This window comes from Dipodomys spectabilis, unplaced genomic scaffold (genome assembly GCF_019054845.1).
Source record: "Dipodomys spectabilis isolate Male_0828 unplaced genomic scaffold, ASM1905484v1 ptg000061l, whole genome shotgun sequence".
Taxonomy (NCBI): domain Eukaryota; kingdom Metazoa; phylum Chordata; class Mammalia; order Rodentia; family Heteromyidae; genus Dipodomys; species Dipodomys spectabilis.
The window spans coordinates 3,141,192-3,164,267 of record NW_024870738.1 but is presented as its reverse complement, the minus strand read 5'-3'; the positions used below and the strand labels follow the sequence as shown (position 1 = coordinate 3,164,267).

Genomic DNA, 23,076 nt, shown 5'->3' with positions numbered 1-23,076 from the left:
TACCACTGAGCCACCTTCCCAGCCCTGCTTGCAGAATTATTAATGATGATGTTTATTAATAATTTTGAAATTTTTATTTCAAAAACTGAGACTAAGCTTTTGGCTTTCTTGATTCAGGTGGCTTGATCTTAATATAACAATTCAAAAACAAATATCTTCAAGGTTTGGTAGATTTTAAACTAAAAGATTCTGCAGAAGTAAGCTGGGTATTGGTGACTCATACCTCTAATCCTAGCTACTCAAGAGGCTGAGATCTGAGGGTTGCAGTTCAAAGCCAGATCAGGTAAGAAAATCCATGAGACTCATCTCCAGTTAACCCCCTCCTAAAAAAAATGCTGGAGGAAGAGCTGTGGCTCAAGTGGTAGAGTGCTAGTCTTGAGTACAGAATTCAGAGACAGCGCTGGGGTCCTGAGTTCAAGCCCCAGCAGCAGCAAACATGCACAAAGATTCTGCAGAAGTCAATAGAATTAATAGCATACATTTTGACCTATTTATATACATTTGGAAATGTTATTTAAAAAGGCTTATAATACCCAGTACTACTTAAGAATCTAAAGCCAAAAGCTTTTGCAGTACGAAAATGTTGCATGTCAGATACTGAGAATAGTGATTCTTCTATAGTTTTAGAATCCTGGACATTACAGTCCACAAAGAAATATGCGGCATCTGTCACATTATGTTCTTAGATTTCCTTTTTCTTAAACAGTAAACTAAGGGTTAAATGAGACTCGATATCTATTCCTAAAAGAGTGTGATTTGAGAACTGTTATTAAAAATAAGCTTGGGCCATGTGCCAGTGGCTCACACCTGTAATCCTAGCTGCTCAGGAGGCTTAGATCTGAGGCTCCTTATTCAAAGCCAGCTCAGGCAGAAAAGTCTGTGAGATTCTTATCTACAGGAGCCACCAGAAAACCGGAAGTGGCACTGTGGCTCAAAATGGTAGAGCGCTAGCCTTAAGTGAAAGCTCAGAGACAGTGACCAGGATCCAAGTTCACTCCCCTCCCCCTCCCAGGAAAAAAAAACAACTTGGATTCCATTTATGTTTTCACTTGGCCTTTTAGTTTATAAATCAGTGGGACCCAGGAGGGGGTCTCCTCTATGATTTGACTGTAAAATAGTATATCTGTGGAAAAGCAAGTAATATAGCCAGTTTTTTATGTGACACTTGAAGAGTGTTCAATACGAAAAGCTTTTGAGCAAGAAAATCTACGCTTTATCTTGTATGCTTGTGTGAAGTTGCTACTATCATTTTTACTCTATTTGAAATCTTAAATACATATATGTCCACACTTGTGGTGACTTAATGTCTTTTTTTGTGTGTATGTATGTGTGTGTGTGTGCTGATACTAGGGCCTGAACTTAGGGCATTGAGCTCTTGCTTAGCTTTTTTCCTTCAGGCTGGTGCTCTACCATTTTAGCTACACTTCTGCTTATGGTATTTTGCTGTTTAACTGGAGATAAGTTTCAAGGACTTTTCTGCCCTGGCTGGCTTTGAACCACGATCCTCAGATCTCAGCCTCCTGAGAAGCTAGATTACAGGCATGAATCATGGGCACTTGGCTGATGTCCACTTTTAAAGTGCTGTTCAATACCCTTTGCCCACTTTTCATCCTGCTTCTCTATTGAAAGTCTACAAACTACTGTTAATCCATTAGACAGCTCAGATCACCTCCAGCTAGGTTCCAGAGCTTTGGGAACAGGAATGGTACTCATAATGGAGAAATCCCCAAGTGCTTTCAGACATGCTAATAGGAGAGCTGCAAACATGTAGTTACTGTTTATAACTTGCCCCACCCTCACTGAGCATATACTTCCAGCCAACCAGGAACAGCAGCGTGTTACAGCAAGATTTAGGGGTGAACACCAGACTGTAATGGCCTTTTCTCCATGTTTGTGAAGGTGAGATGGTTACTAGGCGTGTACACCATGTAAATTACCAGTAAAGTAGCAATTTTCCCATTTGGTTCTTTCATTGGAGTTCAAGGAAAGAGTCTAGCAGTGAATGGAACCTCAGGTAGACCTCATAGGACAGTGCTATTACAGACACAGAGTTGGGTTTGCTTAGCCAGAGAAAACACTGAACCACAGTGTCAACTGGAAAGCCAGGGCACTGAACATTGAAAATGCTAATCTGCCAAAACTTAGATGTGGTACGTAATGTCTCCGCAGATTCTGGAGCAGAAGAGTGATGGGGTGAGATGAGTCATGAGAAAAATCAGGATGCACTGGACACATGCATGCCAGCACTACCCTTACACATTTATACTTGGTATAGATAACGTCCACAAACATGGTTTTACCCTCTTTGTATAGCCGGGAATTTCCTAGGATACTTCAATGTCCAAGATCTGAATATATAGATATTACCAGTCTCTGCTCTGCTCATACACCTACTCCAGCGTTCTGTCACTTCACTTCCTGGTTGTCAGTCTCGGGCATTCCAGAAAATATAGCCAGTCCAGACCTTTCACTCAGTACTACTTTTGTCTGTTTTTTTCTACTTCACACTTTTACTGCCTTACAAGACTTTTCCCTCAGTAGTTTCCAACGAGTGGGATTGGAAGAAAAATGTATCATTACATCAAATTATTCAAATTCTACACTCCCTGCATGACAATTATCTCTTGTTCCCTACCTGTCATGGCCTTTAGTAACCCTGCAGCTCCACACACACAGTTGAGGGAGGGTCCCGACCACATCAACTGCAGTGGAGACTTTGATTTGCCTCTGGAGAATAGGACTCATTGGTGGCACAGCATATGAACCTGACTCCTGAATGACCAATTTGCTTTCAGTCTGGTCTTTGCAGTCACACCTATTATTTATGGGGTGGGGAGAAGGGGACCCGAGAGCATGTTCAATGATAGAAAAGATACTAAACACATACCTGAGCAAATCAAGTTGTCTTCATTTACCCTCTCACAAAGTACCATCTCTACTGTTTCCTCCAAGCTGTTAGGAAGGGGCTGAGTGCCTGTGTGGCACATGAACGAGGAACAATTGTGAGATCAATTCAAATGCAATGGAGAATAAACGTGAGAAGTAAAAAAATAAATATATAAAGCAATGCAACAGAAACACATTAGATTTTAATCTTTAATGCTTATTGCTTTAGGAATTATTTCCCCGAACCAAGAATAGAATGCTAATTACATAAAAATATACACATATAAAAGTAGTTTTCCATTTTTCGGGGGGGGGGGTGGGGACACACAAGTATAACTTCCAGAATATCCAAGATTTTTGTTTGAAGTACAATTAAATTCATGGTCATTTCATTAGTGCTAACTTAACATTTTAAATTAAAGAAACATCAGACAACCATTACAATTTCTAAGTGTAAGGTGCCATTACTAAGTAAATAGATTTCCCCAGAGTGGATGTGTCCCTTCTGCCACCAATTAATGAAGCAGCAATATACATTAGTTTAATTTTATTAGTAAATGAACACTGCTGCAAACGCTAATTCATTTAGCCACCCTCATGTTTACTGTGTGTAAACATGTGAGCTGGTTAGAATGCATGGACTATCTCTTACAATCAACAGCAAGATGAGTTTGGCTTAGGCTTTCGGTGGAGATTGATCGTGTCTGTCTGGATCAGATGATCTGACCTATCCTCGGTAGCTAGAACTCTTCGAACTGCCTCCTCAAAGGCTGCTGCCACATTGGTGGCATCTTTTGCACTGGTTTCAAAGTAAGGACAGTCGCCGTTGTCTCTGCACCAGGCTTGGGCTTCCTCTGTAGACACCTGCCGTTCACTTATATCGATCTTGTTGCCCAAAATCACAAAAGGAAAACTTTCGGGCTCTTTTACATCTGCATAATATATGAATTCTTTCTTCCAGTTGCTCAAGTTCTGGAAGCTCTGTGTATCATCCACACTAAAAGTGAGCAGGCAGCAGTCAGAACCTCTGTAAAATGGTGTCCTCAGGCTTCGGAACCGCTCCTGCCCAGCCGTGTCCCAGATCTGCATGGTAACAAAATGTCCATCCACCTCCAAATCTTTATTTAAAAATTCCACACCTATTGTGTGGAAGAGCTGGGCATCAAACTTATTAGTTACGTATCTGTTCATCAGAGAACTCTTCCCAACTCCACCATCTCCAAGGAGAATTACTTTAAAAAGTGAGGATTTTCCTGCCATTATTAATGATTTTTGACTTCAAAACCCTGGAACAGAAAAAGGTAGCATTACATCCTTTTACATCCAACACTCCTCTGCATGATTGTAGGGCTACTACCACTTAAGTAAAAATAAAACATACAGCCTGGATTCCTCTTTGTAAAGGGAAGCCCTAACTAACAAGAATTGTCATTTTCTGCTAGGTGCGAGACAATCCCTTCCCATTGTGTCCTGGAAGAGCTAGAAGGGGCTTACTTTTCCCTTTCACAGGTCAACACTAGTACTGCAGCTAGGACCCCAGGCAAAATCTGAGTCCCATCCCAACACTTAGAGATAATCCTGCCCAGCTGACTACAGGCCACTCTGCCGGTTAAAGGGACAAAAGTCCACAAGACTCCTTAACAATTCCAAATAGCCCTCTAGTGCTGGGTTATGGATAGTGTTCATTGATGGTTAACAATTCCAAATAGCCCTCTAGTGCTGAGTTATGGATGGTGTTCATTGATGGTGCTCCTTGTGCTAAGGTACTACCTCTCCCTCTTCTTTCTCTAGACAAAGGAAATGTTAAGCAGAAAAGCCAGAGATTTCGAGAAGCTCACTGACTGGGGTATGAAATGAAATAAACCAACCACTGAGTAAATGGAGTTTCTCTTTATTAGGAGCACTATTTTAAGTTGCTAAAATGAGTGTCGGTAGCAATGGAATTTTTTAATAATATAATCTAGCATTCTGTATTCACAAAACTCCTTTGGGCAGCTCCAACTCTTAGCACATATGAGCCTGTACGGTTGTGAATAGAATGAAAAAGACCTGGAAGGAAAGTGTGCTACTACCCCTTTAAAGGAAGTCCAAGGACAAGATTCAACTTTCCTATACTCCAAGAACCAGCCTTGTGGGAGTGGAATCGCTGGTGCCTCTTGACAGCTGCTTCTAAGTGCCAATGAGAGCAATGCTCCTAATGAGAGTTTTTGTTCCATTTTTATTATGGAACATTTCGAACGTACTGAAAAATATTCAAAACTTCTGAACCCCCATGAGCCCTAATTCCACCTTTATCAATTATCAGTGTATGCTAAATCCAGTTTCTTCCATAAAACCCTAACTCATTTTTGTCCCTAGTTATTTTGAATCAAACTTTATCATTTAATCTGTATCTATTTCATTACTAAACATTTTAAGTATACTAAAATTTCTAGAGGAAAATAAACTTTAAAAGAGAATTGTATACAATGATGGAAACATTCACTATGACAGTCATTACATGTGATTGATGGGAGGAACCAAATGTGCCTTTTTTTTGTGCTGGGGATTAAACACAGGGAAGGCTGTGTGCATAATTACACTTAATCTTCCACTGAGCTACACCTCAGCCTCATTTATGTAATTTTAACTCATTTAAATATAGCCACACTTATATCAAAGGTGATGTTCTGTCAATGCCCTGACTACATTTAGTAAAAAGACCTCAACCTTCTTAATTTTCTAGCACAGGTAACAATTCCCTAAATTAGAACTTTTGTTTAATTTTTTTGAAATCTTGCTTAAATACAACAAAAGATGACCAAAACAAAAAAGCAAACAAACTAGTTGTGCCACCTAACAAATGACTCAACATCAGACAAAATATGTAAATATATATAAATAAAATGGTAGGCCCAAAGACTATAAAACAGCTGAAAAATTCTTATGACCCAGTCCTCATAGTGCATCAGTGTATTTGTGATGATGCTGGTGTAAACCAGCCTCCCATGTTACGTGTCATGAAAAATACATCATGTGTAATTATATATACTTAGTTGCTGGTGTACAGTTTAGATACTAGTAGTTACAAACAGCTACCAAATTAAGTTTTAAGAATCCCTTGAGATTTTATGTTAGAATTTTTATTAGGTCACTTTGATAATCATTTTTTCATAATAATGCAGGACTTCCTACTCTCTGTCATTATTCTGACCAAAGAAATTTGGGGTATGCAAACCCCACACACCAGGAAATAAGGAATAATCTTTATGGGTATGCCTGTCACTCGTGGGGCCTGAACTCAGGGCCTGGGCACTGTCCCTAAGCCTTTTTCGCTCAAGGCCAGCACTCTACCACTTTGAGCCACAGTGCCACTTTCCAATTTTCAGGTGGTTAATTGGAGATAAGAGTCTCATGGACTTTCCTACCTGGGCTGGCTTTGAACCGCGATACTCAGATCTCAGCCTCCTGAGTAGCTAGGATTTATAGTCATGAGCCACCAGCACCTGGCAGGAACAATTTTTAAAATATTTCCAATCTACAGTTTGGGAATCCCCCCACACATACCTTCCTATTTGTTAACATAATTATTATATACATTACTACCTCTTTGATTCTAACAAGTTATATACAAACGTACATGGTGGTGTAAGTACACAAAATTTTTTTGGGGGGGATCCGGTCGTTGGGCCTGAACTCTGGGGCTGGGCGCTGTCCCTCAGCTCTTCAGCTCAAGGCTAGCGCTCTACCACTTGAGCCACAGTGCCACTTCTGGCTTTTTTTCTTTTTTCTTATGTGGTGCTGAGGAATCGAACCCAGGGCCTCATGCATGCAAGGCAAGCGCTCTACCACTGAGCCACCTTCACAGCCCCACAAATTATTTTAATTTCCACTAATAAACATCTAACTAGCCAATTTCATTCAATCTATACATTAACAAAATCACAATGAGCATATGGACATTAAAAATGTTTCTTTCTTATGCTCTAAAAAGAGAATTCCTTGAAATTTCTTTAAGTATTTAAATAAATCAAAGTATCTAACGATGTTATTCTAAAATTTTAACTAAAATGTAATATAAAATCTCTTAAATTCCAATTTGGAATGATTGTCCAAAGACAATAATCTCCACTATAGTTAAACATTACTTACATTATACAACTAAATTCAAGTAAGTCTGAAAAGAAAAAGATACACAGGTCCTAAACCTTACCTTAACAGCTCAGTTCAAGCATCATTAATCTGCAAAGAAAAAGAAAACAACAGAAAACTCACATTTGTGATATACATTTATTTTCACAATTTCGAGAGTAAGAATAAGAACTACGATGTGAAAGAAATACTTAACTTCTATTACCATCCAGATTCTTTTTTCTTCTTAGGTCCTGGATATTAAATCCCGGGCTTTTTTTACCCCTGCTAAGCAAAATGCTCTACCAGTTCACCCGTACCCACACAATCACCACATTCTTTATTTCAACAAAATATATATCTGCTCACCATTTTTTACTGAGTTGCTCATACAGAGATACCTAAAAATTACATTAAGGAGAGAATAAAATAACCCGGGCACTGGTGCTCACACCTGTAATCCTAGCTACTCAGGAGGCTGAGATCTGAGAATCACAGTTCAAAGCCAGTCCAGGCAGAAAAGTCTGTGAGACTCTTATCTCCAACAAACCACCAGAAATCCGGAAGCAGCCCTGTGGCTCAAGTGTTAGCATGCTCTCCTTGAGCTGAAGAGCTGAGGCACAGCGCCCAGGCCCAGAGTTCAAGCCCCACGACCAACCAAAAAAAAAAAATCAAGAAAAGAATAAAATAGAAGAAAAGCAATTTGGAAAGCTGTTGGGAAAGCTATTTCTTAGGAGGAGGAAGGGAGGGAGTTTGATAGAGGGGGTGAAACTGATTGGAATACAATATGAACATGTGTGAACTAACATGAAATCCCTCCCCCACAATAACTGATATACACTAATCAAATATAAAAAATAAAATTGAAACAAAACATAATACTTCATGAATTCTTCAAAACTTGCCCAGATTTTTAGTGGCTGAGAATAAGTCATATTCTATAGAATGAAATGGATGTCATACTCAAGGAAAAACAGAGGAGCCATGCAGCAAGGGAGAGGTGGCAGCAATGTGGTACAAGGCAGGCTTCTGGGCATCCAGAGCAAAGGAAAACTTCTCTGAATCAATAACAACCGTCAGAAAGAAGAACTTGCTCCTGGCAAGTTCTAATGGTCAGAGCACACTCTTGTAGGTGGTCAAGCTACTTAACAGCTTGAACAAGGGCAGCATTACCTACCTCGTAGAGTTTCTGGAAAGAATCACTCATATGACAGGACACAAGGGTTTCATTACAGTACCAGGCTCATTAAAGGAGGAAGGGAAATTCCTGAGAACTGAACACATGAAGCAATCTTTACTGGCAGTTTTACAGACAGGTTCTTTCTATGGCCATTAGTTTTACATTGAACTGTTTAGCTAAAGAGCTAGAGCCAGAACAAGTTACATGCAGTCTCTACATTAGATAGCCAAAGGATCAAATTCAATGTGAAGGTTTCCCTGTGGTACCTATGTAGAACTGTGCTAAACTACAAGGACTCTTTCTCAAAGTTTCAACCCCACCCACCCATTTGTCACAGCCTCACGCTTGCAAGACAGATCTTCTACCACTTGAGGCACACCTCCACTTCTAGCTTTTTGCTGGTTAGCAAGATGACAAGTCTCTTGAATTTGTATGCCCTGGCTGGCTTAGAACCTTCATTCTCCTGAGTAGCGAGAATTTTTGTATGAGCCCACAGGTATCCAGCAAAATGTTGACTTTCAGAGTTAAGGATAAAATAACAATAACAGCCAACACTGACTGAGCCCTGTTGCCATTTTATTCCTCATACATTTCTTACTAGTCTTACATCATAGATGAAGATACAGACTCAAGGGAGGTGACATGAGTTATTGAAGATTACACAACCAGTGAAAGGTGGGAGTAAGATGTAAATGGGGAAGAATGATGCTAAAGCCCAAGTACTTAGCCCACTGGGCTACTACAATCACTACTGCTTTAGCTTTTGTTTCTATGAGTCTTACAGTCGTAAAAGCAGAGTGAAAAATAAATAGTTCCAGACAGCAATAGTCTTTTCAACTGTTTAAGAACTGAATAGGGATAAGTGATCTAGTCTGCCAATATAAGGAATGGGGTACATTTTGAGTATACTCCTGTTTTAGTAGAGCATAAGTAATTTAAAATGTTTTAAATGCAGGATCAGTCAAATGTTTTCAACTTCTCCACAGAAGCCTAGTGCTCCATAGAACAGGTAGGAAAACAGTTTTTCAACATGGATTTAATGAGTGCTATCTATGAGCCAGACACTTAAGGATACAAACCACACACACATAGCCCTACTCTGAGTAAGAGTGACATAACACACAAAACCACGTATGTCACACCCGAGTGGCAAGAATTAGAATCTAGCTATTCATCCAAAACCAAAGAACTTAAAAATAGTGTCTCACCATCTCCCCCAGTGAGAAGCACAAAGTGCAAACTGAATTCCCTTAATTAGACCTAGATTTTGCACACCACTATCTCATCGAACTATGTGGGAAGACTTACTTTGCATACAACGTGATCCTGTAAACAGAAACCAATTGTTTCACCTGCCAACACCAAAGGGAAACTGGGTTGTTACGCTGTGCTAATGAGAGACTGTACATAGGTTACCAGTGTGATGTGTCTCAATGATTGTGCTAGCCACACAGTGACCTTAAGACCCAGACCTCACCGACAGAAGAGAGGGGAATTTGACCAAGCAAAGCTCAGCAGCAAGAGGGGAGAAATCAAGACAGGAGCATGATGGGCAAGTCCAGATCCCGTAGAATTATGGTTGCAAGTGAATGAGGGAAGGTAAACGAGGAATATTTGTTAAAATCAGAACGATAGATTTTTGTCAAGGTTTGCTACTGTCTTGTCTTTTTTATATTTTTCAGGGTTCTTTTGGTGGATGAAAAAATTCTGGAATTAGCAGTGATGGTTGTACAAGTTGGTGACTGAAAAACCACTGGACAGTATACTTCAAAATGGTGATTGTGGTATGTGAGAATATATTCATACACATATACATTCAGATGCACATATACATGCTATCATACAGAGATACCCTGAGAACTAGAAATTCTACCCTAGAACTGGATTTATATAATTAAAGCTACAAATGATCTCCTTACTCCTTTAGTGGCATCCAAATTCTTTTTTCTGACAAGGCCATTTAGATATTTATAACTTCATGGGCCACGTAAACTTATCAACATGGGCAGGCAGTGGAGGGAATCAATGAAAAGCATTCAAATCTTCCCCTTCATATACCAATGTTTCCACAGGCCGAGCTTTCCCACCCTGGAATTTCTTTATACAAACAATAGATAGATATACTACCTTAGTAGTATGACTTGGGTTGTTTCTTCTACTTTTGGCTACTGTGAGTTATGTAGCTATGAATATTCCCATAAAAGTTTTTACATTAATGTGTGCTAACATGTAGCACCCACACAGCAGAACACCCATCTTAAGTTGGATAAGCAGGGCTCTGGCAAGAAAGAAAATGAAACAAGTTTTCAACAGCTTCCAACTCCAAAGACAAAGAAAAAACCTTTTAGATCTCTCTTCTCCTAACACTATTTTCTCAACATTTCAATTATGTGCTTGTGTGTCTCATGTTCAATTGCTTACAAATAGTTTCTCAGTAGTACCCTTTCCTTTGGCCTTCTCTGACTTGTTAGATACCAAAGCCCACAATGAAATAAAACAGAGTGCAGAATATAAAAGCGTCAGGATCAAGGAGATACTTAGTTAATATGAATGTAGTCACTAAACATTTCGTACTGGCTATAGATCTCACTGCCTCCATTTTCTTACAGGTATCTAAATCAACTTACTTCATTATTTTTATTACACAGGATTTTGAACATGGCATTCAAAGAGCTAGCCAACCTTAGCTTTAAATCTGTTCCAATTGTATCCCTACAATTCAACACCCCTACCCAAACCTATCTCTGGATTTGCTGATCATGTGTCTTTGCTTGGGCTATGACATCCCTTTCCTAATCAGATAGCTGTAAAAATCTAAGCCATAAGCCAGGCGACGGTGGCTCACGCCTGTAATCCTACATACTGAGGAGGCTGAGATCTGAGAATCGAGGTTCAAAGCCAGCCTGGGCAGGAATGTCCGTGAGACTCTTTTCTCACCACCAGAAAATTAACCACCAGAAAACCGGAAGTGGCACTGTGGCTCACGTGTGGAACACTTGCCTTGAGCTGAAGAACTCAGTGAGAGTGCCCAGGCCTAGAGTTCAAGACCCATGACCAACAACAACAACAAATCCAAGCCATAAAGAAGCCAAGTTCCAATCATTTGGCGCAAGAAGCCTTCAATGGCTACCCCAGAACCTAATCTTTGTTTTCTTAGCACTCAGTGTTGGAATGACAGTTATATACTCTCATTTGTTTATACGTTCTATTCACTTTCAGTTACATATGTTATCTGTTTCCCAAATACAGCTCAGTTCCCTTATGACCCTTTTAGTCTCATGGAGCTTGTACAATTCTCTGCATAGTGAGGGGCAAATAAATGCTAAAATAAATCTCTTCCTCTTTTATTCTTTTTCTATTATTGTATTGTACTTTCTGTATGTATACTTGTTTCTCTATCAGTTCTTTCTCCATTCTATTTTTGAAATCTACTAAAATACATGAGTGGGAACAAAAAAATTGATTCTTATTTGTAAGCTTAGTTTTAAAAACCCCACTTTAAAATAAGTATTATTGATTGACTGCAACAGGGAGCTGGCAAACATTAAAAAATCATGTTCCTCTAATGGTCTGCCAAAGGGAGATAGCCTCCTTTGTGAGCTCCTTTTTAAGACTACAGACTTGCAAATTCCATTAAGCTCTTGCCTAGTTTCATTTCCAACATTTTAAGTTGAATATTTCACTCCTATTTTAAAATTACAGAGATTGTTTTTCCTCTCAAATTCACAAGTGCCTTTGCAGTCACCTTGAATGTACTTGTCACCATTCCATTTAATTTCATAGTTCAAAGTCAGCATGATGGCAGAGGCACAAGCCTGTAACCCCTATGGGGAGGACCGAGTTCAAGGCCGGCCTGGGCTACATGATGAGACTCTGTCTCAAACCAAAACACACAAACTGAAAATAAAAATTTAGCCAGGCACTGGGCCTGTATTCCTAGCAACTCAGAAAGCTGAGATCTAAGGATCGCTGTTTAAAGCCAGCCCAGGCAGAAAATCCCATGAAACTCTTATCTCCAATTAACTTCCAAAAAAAAAAGCCAGAAGTGGAGCTGTGACTCAGGTTTAGAGTGCTAGCCTTGAGCACCAAAAAAAAAGTTCAAGGATAGTGCCCAGGCCCTGTGTTCAAGCCCCAGGACTGGTGCAGGCATGCACACACACGTATGCATGTGTGCGCACACGCACACGCGTGCACACACACATACACACAGAAGGAAAAGGAAAGGGAAAGGGAAAAAGGGAAAGGAAGAAAAATCTTGGTATTCAAACAAATAAACCAAGCAAAGAGAAGCATAAATAATCTCAAAATTATTCCTAGATTTGCTTGAGCTGTTTTTATTTCCTTGTATCTTCATTCAGGTGTGCCTCAGCTTAAAGAGTTCCACTGTTGGTTTCTAAAGTCTTCCTGATTGTCCTGCTGAATGTGACCAAAAACCAAGAAAGGGAAGCTATTAAGTCAAATGTATACTAGCTAGCTGTACAGCAAAAACAAAACAATAACAAAGCACAATTAAGAAAAACTACAGGGATTGGGATGTTGCTCAGTGGTAGAGTGCTTGCCTAGCATGCATAAAGTCCTTGGTTCCAGTCCTCAGTATCAAATACACAGAAAAAAAAAAACAGAAACTTGTGGCTCAAGTGGTAGAGTGGTAGCCTTGAGCAAGAGAAGCTCAGAGACAGTGTCCAGGCCCTGAGTTCAAGCCCCAACCCCAGGACTGGCAAAAAAAGAAAAACTACAGTAGGAACAGACCACTTTGGAGGTAAAATAGTCAACCATTCAGCATTACCTAACAGCTAGGAAAGGGAGAGATGTTGGATAGTAGAGAACTATAATGTGGTAGTTTACAATTGAGCTTAAGCGAATCAGACGTGGAATCAGGATGACTGTGTGGATTGAAGCATGTATGCTTGAGCTTTCCTCTAGAAAGACTAAAAAGAGGTTGTGTCAGATTTTTTTGCAGGGAGGCAGCACTAGGGCTTGAACTCAGGGCCTTTCTTGTTCATTGTGGCTGGTGTTCCACCATTTAAACCTTCCAGCCTATCATTTTGCTAGTTAATAAAGATGGAGCCTCACAAACTATTATGCTCTATCTGGCTTGGAAACTTCATCCTCCAGGTTTCAGCTTCCTGAATAACTAGGATTACAGGTGTGAGCCACCAGCACCTGGCTGCATAAGATTGGAACCACCCACACTTCCAATGATCAATTCATGTATCATTTCTATGTTACAAGTGATCTGTTTGCACATCACATAATACTTTTCATCATTATTCAGCATCAATATGTCCCCTTGTTTTCCTTCCCCATGGAACTTGGTTATACTACACTTTGACCACAAACTGTGACAGTTCAGTAAACAGCCTTACTCACAGGAAACTACTAATCTCAGGAAGTGAAGGTGCTTTATTTGATTTAAGGGCCAGGCATAAATCTATGTGTAATAAAGGACTTAAGATGGTTGTTGACAATAAAATAGTGGAGAAAACATAAGGCTGTACCTTGAAAGATGAATTTAACAAAGAAATACAAGTCAAGATAGGAACACTGAGAAGCCAGTATAGTAGCTTGCACCTATAATCCCAGCACTCTGGAAGCTAAAGCAGTATTCCAAATTTGAAGCCATCCTGGCTAGATAGCTAGACCCTGTTTGAAGAAAAAAAGAAAAGAATACTGTGAATTATGGCTAGGTAGTTCAGAAAGAAAATTTATGAAAGGAATGAATTGGACCATATATACTAGAAAATCTATTCAAGCAACAAAACATAAACCAAATCCGATTGTTGATGTACAGGTTCTGCTATCACTTAAGGAATGTGATTATTACACCTCTCTTCAAGTTAGATAAGCAACTAAGTACCTTTAATTTAGATCAGACATGGAGCTGAAAAACTTGTATTCAAAAGTAGGGATTTCCTATCTATTACCTATTGTCTTGCTTGGGTGATATCAGCAGCCAATAGTTACAGAATGTTTACTAAGTACCTAGCATGCAGCACCTTAAAATCACTTCCAAGTTGGACACTATAACCAATGATTTACAGGTTGTAAGTTCACGAAGATTAAATAACTTCCCTGGATCTAATTAAACAGGGAGGCCAAAAGTTAGTTATGTTCATTCCCATCAAATGACAGAAAAAGACTAATAAATGAATGCCCACAAAGGTCACCGACAAGGAACAACTGCAGATTCAAGTCAGCAACAAACCTAAGCTGGAAAACAAATGGGTCAGTCCAGTAGAGACAGCAAAGACTCGAAGAAACCCAATGCTAGAAGAAACAACTGAATTGGAGATTCCACCACAGAACTGAAAAAGAGCTAAACAGTTCACAAGCACTTCTTTGAGACCATAAAGAGGGTCTGGGCTGAAAGCTGGAGCAGTTTCCAAAAGGATGACCACTCCCATCTTGCCATACCAGAAGCCCTTAAGTTCATATGCAGCAGAAAATGGGAGAGAAAACAGGAAGGAAAGTAGGGTTGGTAGGGATGCAGGGGCAGTTTGCATAGGAAACCTTATCTGTGGTCCTTTTCCTTTGCCCCTGTTCTCTTCAGCTCAGCAACCAAAATGTCAGCATGGGAAACCTAATCTGCGGTTCCCTTTTTTTGCCCCTGTTCTCTTCAGCTCAGCAACCAAAATGTCAGCATCCTCAGACTGTAACCATTAACTAGGGAGGAGCCCAAGGGAAAGCAGCTCACTGACATGGAAAGGAGAGGGGGAGGGAATTAAAAAGCTGGTTAAATGGACTTTCCTTCTCAGGTTGGCTTCAAACTGCGCTCCTCAGATCTCAGCCTCCTGAGTAGCTTGGAATACAAGCATGAGCCACCCGTGAGTGTGCAGCTAACAAATCAGCCTTGATGCTTTATTCCCTTACCATGAAACCTGGCAGTCCATAAACCATCATGGAAAAAAACAGCTTCTAATCCTGTGGTTCTGAAACTGTGCTGAGGTGCCCCCAAAGCATTATGGCAAACTCACGGGGGCAGGGCAGGCTATTTTAAATTTTTTGATGAAAATAGAGATACTCTGAAGAACACCATGCTCCAGGGAGTTCACAATTTCAACAGTAGGTTGCACACATTCCCTTTAATGACATCATTTATTTATGAAACTGGGCTTCCTCGAGGATAGCTGTGATAAAAATCAAGTGCTATGCATAAATTGAATGCAGAATAGGACAGTGGCAGCCATTTGCTCCAAAACAACTATTTTCCGAATTTAATTTAAGAATACTACAACTCATTCCAGAGGATATTTTGCATTCACCTATGTGTGGGGTCATCTAGCAGCTTTTCTGTTTGGATTTTCAACTACATCCTGTGTTTTCAATTATGTTCACCTGGCCAAATACGCCAGCATGAACCTGAATGAGGTAAACTACAGAAGTCCTGTAGCTGTAAACAGTAACTCAATAATTTATTTTTTCCTTCCTTCCTTCCTTCCTTCCTGTTTCTTTTCTGGTGGGTTGTGGGGCTTGAACTCAGGACCTAGGTGCTGTCCTGAATGCTTTTTGCTCAAGGCTAGTGCTCTAACACTTTGAGCCACACCTCCACTCCTGGTTTTCTAGTGGTTAATTGGAGATAAGAGTCTCAAAGACTTTCCTTCTTGGGCTGGCTTTGAACTGCTATCCTTGGATCTCAGCCTCCTGAGTAGCTAGGATTACAGGTGTGAGCACCAGAACCCAGCTTAACCCAGTGATTTCTACCTTACTGGGGAGTAAACCCTGAGCTTTGCACAAGCTAACCAAGCACTCTACTTACTAGTAAGCTACAGCCCCAAACCTGACTTTTTTTTTGAACTTAGAATCATCTGAGCGCTCTTATCCATCAGTTTTACATAGCAAGTTCTAGAAACAAATCTGTAAGGTTTCTTTAACACTGGTAACACATGCACTCTTCTAAAAACCTTCTGGAAGTTACCTTAGTTTTTGTAACCCCAAACTTAATCCAATTCAAGAGAACTTGGAATTAAAACAGCTCAGCTCCTTTATACTCTTCTATAGCCTTTCCTTCATGCTTAATGAATATGGTCATGAAATGAATGTACGGAGTTTTTCTATATTCTTTCTCCATCCCCTGTCAAACAACAGCATACATTTATAACACATCAGACCTAAGACAAAAGAGGAATTGTGTCCACAGAATGTGAAGCCTGGACTGTGGGCTTCATTTCTCAATTTCGTTTTCCAAAAAAATACTCCTCTACTCCTATAGACGGAGCTGTTACCTTACTAGTATTAACCACATCTGGCCGTCCTTTCTATGTTCATGATAAGCAACATTTAAGCCCCAACTCCCCATGGTCAAAAATTAACAAAAATGGAAAAATCCAGAATGTGGAAATACCAGATCATGACTTTACAACATATACAACATCAAGAGTCACACTGGGAAACAGATTTTCCCTCCAAATTATCTAACAAGCCCAGGCAAACTTAAGCTCCTGGACAGTTGTAAATCTGGCCTCTCTATCCCTCTACCTACACATGGAGGTGGTTCCTCGGTCTCCATCCTCAGCTATCAAGGCCTTCTATTAGCCCAACTTCCCACCAAACTCCCAGAGGTGTTTTTTTTTTTTCTTGGTGAGTTCACTTCCACCCCTCCCTGCAAAATCCTTAATAAATGGTCTCTGTATGACCTACTTAGTCACAAGCTCTATTTTCTTAGGTTAGGTTTTGACTAACAAATTTATTATCTAGATAGCTTTCAGGTTTGACGCATTGCCCAAACATCCGCCCCTAATATGCTGATTTCCCCTTGCTGCTTAACCAACAAATTGTGAGGGACAAAATTTACTGTCCCTATTTGGTGCCAAAACTCTTATTGAGACTATGATATACAACCATCTTCTCATTTTACAAAGAAAGAAATGTGGTGATCTAACTTGGCCAAAGAAGCAAAACAACTAAAGATTGAGCAAGAGTCCTCTGGCATCAATTCCTCTTGACCTTTCCCACATAAAACATATGCTTTTTGTTAGGTCCCATGTGACAGCAATCCTTTCCAGGTGTGTAATTCAGCATACTCACTCCTGCTCATCATAGTGGAAAACTGATAAGAGGCAGAGAGCCGGGCATTGGTGGCTCACGCCTATCATCCTAGTTACTCAGGAGGCTGAGATCTGAGGATGGTGGTACAAAGCCGGCCCGGGCAGGAAAGTCCAAGAGACTCTTATCTCCAATTAACCACCAGAAAACCGGAAGTGACACTGTGGCTCAAGTGGTAGAGTGCTCACCTTAAGCTGAAGGGCTGAGGGACAGGGTCCAGGTCCAGAGCTCAAGGCCCACAACTGACAAAAAAATCTTTTTTACAAAGAGGCAGATAAATTCCCTCTTAGCAAAGAAGATACTGGGCTTGAGTTGAAAACTAAAGCTACCATCAAAAGATGCTCTATTAACTACTTGAGTTAACACTTCCCAGGAATGAATGTCTAAAGAGAGCCAACCTTTTCGATTTCTCTCAACCAACCACTCCTGAAGTTTACCTAACAGTTATAACTGGCATCTGAATGAAGCAGTACATTTTTTTTTCAAATGCCTGGTCTTAGGCATGGATTAAACAGGCTGGAAGACACCAAAAAGAAAATTATGTAAAAGCTATTTTTAAAATTGCATCATTTATTTTTTTCTTGATTTCAAAGATACAATACATGCATATGTATTGTCTACTGAAGCTAAATTTAATGAAGAATTGTATGCTCAACTAGAATAGATTCTTGAGTTAGGAAGATTGCAAATGAAGATCCTGTCTAAAAAAAAAAAAAAAAGAAAGAAGAAAAATAAGGTCAGGCACACTGATAGCTCATGACTGTAATCCAAGCTACTCAGGAGGCCTGAGATCTGAGGATGGTGGTTTGAAGCCAGCTCAGGCAAGAAAGTCCATGAGACTCTTATCTCCAAAACATCAGAAGTGGAGCTGTGGCTCAAGTGGTAGAGTACTAGCCTAGAGCAAAAAAGCTCAGAGACAGTGCCCAGGCCCTGAGTTCAAGCCCCAGGACCAGCACCAAAAAAGGCATTTTTCTGTATTTGGTTCTTGTAAATGGTCACAAAGGGTCAACTGTACGAAGTTATGAAGGATCTATCAACTTTTCCCCATTTCACCTTAGTCTGCCCACAGTAAATTTCAAGACACAGGTATTTCTGTGCTAGGTGTAGAGGTGTTTTGTTTTCTTTTGGGGAGGGGGGGGCTTGAACTCTAGGCCTGGGCACTGTCCCTGAGCTCTTCAGCTCAAGGCTAGCACTCTACCACTTGAGCCATAGTGCCACTTCTGGCTTTTTCTGTGTATGTGGTACTGAGGAATCGAACCTGGGGTTTCAATGCATGCTAGGCAAACACTCTACCACTAGGCCACATTCCCAGCTCCTGTTTTGTTTTCTTAATGAACCCCTGACCTCTGTTCTTGAGTAGTCCAGGCAATAAATTCTGGATGATGTCAGAACCTGATGACAGTGATTAGAATATAAGCTTCAGGAAGGTTGAGGCTCCCTCTACCCTACCATTCTTGTGGCATCTTGCTATCAGGTGTTCAAAAATTGTTTGTAGACAATTGGGATAATGGGGAAATGGAATCCACTAAATCCACAGAGGTGGCTCCCATTACCTCTCAGATGTAGCTACCAGAAACTTGCTCACTCTCTCATCTTTGTGTGTGTGCTATTATTGGAGCTTGAAAAAGCCCCTTGGCTTTTTCCACTCAAGGCTGGAGCCCCACCATTTAAGCCACAGACTCTTCCAGCTTTTTGCTGGTTAACTTGAGGAAGGTGTCTCAGAGACTTTTATGTTCTGGCTGGCTTCTGTGATTCTCAGATCCCAGTCTTCAAGGATTACAGATGTGAGCCACCAGTACCCAACTAACTACTCCATCTTTCCAATCGTTATGCCTCTTAATGGAGAGAATTTCTCCAGTTTGCTTTTATAATAAAATTACTTTCCTAACTAGTAAAACGACAATAAACTTGAAGAACTACAGAAACAGTTGAAATGTGAGCCCTGGTTTCTCAAACCCAATACTAGCAACATTTTAGGCCAAATAACTCATTGGAAGGAGGGACAGTCTCATAGGCGATGGGATGTTTATCCCTTCTGGCCTAAAGGTAGTAGAGACCAGCAGCACCTCCCCTGCCCACCCCAGGTGGGGAGGGAGCAAAACTGTCCCCTAGTTGAGAATTAGAACTAATATCACCTGCTTTGAAAACCTGCTGTCTTACTGCATGTGTGTGACCTTAGGAAAGTCTTAACCTTCCTGCCTTCTAACGAATTCCTCATCTGTAAAATGGAGCTATTAGCACAGCAACTCAATGAGAATAAAACATTATATTAATGCAATCCTAATAAAAGTAGGGCTAAATGGTAAGAAATCAAATAAGTCTAAAAAAATAATTTCTAGCTGGGTGCCAGTGGCTCACGCCTGTAATCCTAGCTATTCAGGAGCCTGAGATCTGAGGATTGCAATTCTAAGCCAGTCCTGGCAGCAAAGTGCATGATATCATCTTCAATTAACCACCAAAAAGCTGGAAGTGGAGCTGTGGCTCAACTGGTAGAGCACTATCCTTGAGCAAAACAGCTCAGAGTCAGTGCCCAAGTCCTGAGTTCAAGTCCCAGGACTGGCACAAAAAAATTAATTTCTAGCTGGGCGCTAGATCTCAGGAAGCTGAGATATGAGGATGGTGGTTCAAAGCCAGCCCAGGCAGGAAAGTCCGTGAGACTCTTATCTCCAATAAAAACCTCCAGAAATCTGGAAGTGGCGCTGTGGTTCAAGTGGTAGAATGCTAGACTTGAGCTAGAGCTGAGGGACAGCGCCCAGGCCCAGAGTTCAAGCCCCACAACCGACCAAAAAAAAATTAATTTCTAGAACAAAGGAACTTCCTTTCAGGCTTCCCAAATACAGTAGTGTGGATGGAAGTAGCTGAGGCAGAGAAATAAAAAAGAAGTTGGAAATATTTCCCTGGTCTCCAAGAAAAGGTTATTTTATTTAGCTTTTGCCAGTTTAATCTAACCTTCCACCTAATGATAAACTAAAAATTCTGATATTACGGAAAGTCTCCAAAATAAACCAACCCCAAACTATAAATGTTCTTAGTATAAGCAAGGGAGTTTTACCACAATGGACACAAAACTACTGAAATCACCAGATTGCCACAATTAGATATGAAACTCTAAGAGGCGTTCTACAGAACTAGTGACTAACTTCAATATGAGCTTTTAAAAGACAAACTAAAAGGAGACTTCTTAAAAGTTCCTGAGAGTTGGGGATTTGGCTCAGTGGATGAACACTTCAAGTCCAAGACCCCAAGTTCAGTCCTCAGCCCCAGGAAAAAAAAATCCTAAGTAAATAGCTCCGAATTTCTTTCAACTCTTGGCACCCCAGACAGCTTCTGAGATTATAGACCAAGTTGGGATTTTCCACTAGTGGTGAAAGAGAGAAGACAAACACATTCAAAGAAAAAAAAGATTAAATTCTATCGATTTTAGAGTCTGAAATCGTATGGAAAAAAAAAAAATCAGTGGTCACGTGCCAATTTGGAAACTTTAGCAAAGTTATTCCTCAAAAAATTATGATCAAAAAAAAAAAAAATTATGATCACGGGATGTGTCATCACTTAAAAATATATCTCCACCAACCATTTGGTCAGCACTTAAAATTCTCATCTTGCCTTTCTGCTTACTAAGTTGGAAGAAAGAAAGGAATGCAATTTTGAAACCTTAGCCAGTGTCTGCATCAGATACTGCCCTAAACCGCCTGCATCCCCCTAGAAGTGGCTTTACATTCCAAGCTCTTCACCGGCCAGGTCACAAGATGTTAAGCAAACTTTCAGCTAGGTAGCATGTGAGAGGTCACCAAAATCGACCGGAGCGCGTTTGCTTTCCCTGCATTAGTCATTCAAGAGTAGGGTTTGTTCTGGAGCGTGCAGGTATGCGTCCCCTCCCAGGGTGGTTAAAGGAAAGGCTGGTGTAGAACCAGGTCGCTGCATTAGCTGTCCCTGTGTGTGTCTATCCATTCTCTTCCTCCCAAGCGTCTGGGACTTGATCTCCCTTCAATAGTGTTTTCCTTCTCTCTTTTTTGCCTGGTGTGTGCGTGTCTGTGTTCTCCCTCCGCGGGAGGGAGGGCCCGGTAGATCCCGGGAAGGAGCCCCGGGTCAACAAAGCACGCCCCACCCCCTGCAGCTGAAGGCCCGCGCTAGCCCAGCGCGCCCAAAGCCCCGCCGCCCAAGCCCGGGCCGCGCTCGTCTCCACCAAGGGTTCCAAGCTCGGCCCCGAAGGGAGTCTCGAGCTTGGCTCACCTCTCAGCCCCAAGGAAGACGCCCCGGGAGCGACTGGCTTGCTCACCTAGGTGTGATGAAGGAGAAAGACCGCCGGAGCCTCGGCGCGTAGAAGACAGCCGCAGCACTACCGCGCTACAGCTACAGTGGTTCCCGTCCAGGGCAGAGGGAACAACATGGCGACCGGCTGGGGCGGGGCCTTGAGAGGCGGGACTTGGAGGTGGGATCTGGAAGCCAGGCCCTAGGATCGGTCAGGCCAGGAAAAGTAGGAAGGAGGAAGATAGCGGCCAGGAAAGCGGGGTCTGTAGGACCAAGGTCCCCCCCACCTGAGCCCCGGACTTTCTACTATCTTGGTTCGGTTGCAGTTTTCTTACTTGTTAAACATTCCTGCTGTGCTCTCGCCAAGCTCCAGCAGCAGGGACTCAAAATTATTTTTTAAAGTTTAGGCAAAGTGGAAATAAACATCTGATGAAAACAATCACAGGATGGTATTACAGTAATAAAAACAACTATACAAACGCATAAACGACAGGTAAATAAAAAGGGAATATTTTTCCTTTAATCTTCTAGCGCTGCCTCTGTCATCTCTAAGAAGAGAACAGCGGTGGCAAGAGGCAGCGTCTCAGAAGCCCATAACTCCTTGCTTTTTATATGCAGTTGAGCACACGGATAATAATGTCGAAGTCCCTAGAGAAAGGAGGGATTCCTTATGAATTTTCAATATTTTGTGAAGTAGACTTTATTTATTATTTGTTTTTCTTTTACTCTTTCACTGACATTGGGGCTTGAACTCAGTGTTCAGGCTTCATGCTCAGATTTTTCTGGCATTCTACCACTTGAGCCACAACTTCACTTCCAGGTTTTTGTCAGTTATTTGGAGATAAGAGTGCCTAGGATTTGTATGCTTGGGCTGGATGGCTAAATTCAAATAAGAATCTTCAGATTTCTGCCCCCTGAGTAGCTAGGATTACAGATGTGAACCACCAGCATTTGGCTTTGTTTAACAGAACGCTCTCACTTTTTGATGTGGCCAACAATAATTGACTCTGGTCTTTGGTGAATCATTTTCAATTCTAGAAAGTTTTAAATTAAAATCTGTCACAAATATAAGATCATTTTACAATAATTGTGAAAGTATGGCACATAATACTGAGATCTAGTTTGAGCACAAATGAATTTTCTCATAAAAAAGAAAGTCAATTTTTACATGTACAGAAAATTTCCCATAAGAAATATGAGTAAAGGTTTATAAGATATAAATCCATTGGAAATAGCAAGCAGGAAAATATAGTGCCTTGTTTTTTAAAACACCTATATTTACATAGTAAACCAAATATGAACTTAGACAATTTTCCAAAAGAAAAACAATGCATAGTGCCATATCCATTGAGACAAATTGAACCAAACTATGCAACCCATAGGGTCATGAGAGAAACATCATCTGAAAATCTTGTCATGGGCCCTATGTTTCTTTGGGCCCGGCTTATTTCACTTAATATAAATTTTCCAAGACTTTCCATTTCCTAACAAATGGGGTGATGTCATTCTTTCTAATGGAGGCATAGAATTCCTATATATAGGTTGGTTCCACATCTTAGCTATGGTAAATAATGCTGTGATAAACACAGTTGTGCTGGTAGCCTTAG

General features: G+C 40.7%; 1 protein-coding gene across 3 annotated transcripts; it reads right to left on the bottom strand.

The window, feature by feature from the left end:
• Window positions 1–3,082: 3,082 nt before the first annotated feature.
• On the bottom strand, window positions 3,083–21,619 carry Rab9a (RAB9A, member RAS oncogene family). Of its 3 annotated transcripts, none has more exons than XM_042680532.1 (3): window positions 21,498–21,619; window positions 7,079–7,107; window positions 3,083–4,172 (listed from the first exon to the last, which is right to left on the bottom strand). In XM_042680532.1, exon 3 carries the CDS (start codon window positions 4,144–4,146, stop codon window positions 3,541–3,543), a length of 606 nt encoding a protein of 201 aa, XP_042536466.1. In that variant the 5' UTR covers window positions 4,147–4,172; window positions 7,079–7,107; window positions 21,498–21,619; the 3' UTR covers window positions 3,083–3,540. The 3 variants fall into 3 exon arrangements, with proteins under 3 accessions (XP_042536466.1, XP_042536467.1, XP_042536468.1); XM_042680533.1 differs by lacking the exon at window positions 21,498–21,619 and adding an exon at window positions 8,174–8,193; XM_042680534.1 differs by lacking the exons at window positions 7,079–7,107; window positions 21,498–21,619 and adding an exon at window positions 6,294–6,336.
• Window positions 21,620–23,076: the final 1,457 nt, after the last annotated feature.

Excerpts from the sequence above, each read along its gene's own strand:
- Rab9a (XM_042680532.1), bottom strand. The coding sequence starts at position 4,146 with ATGGCAGGAAAATCCTCACTTTTTAAAGTAATTCTCCTTGGAGATGGT.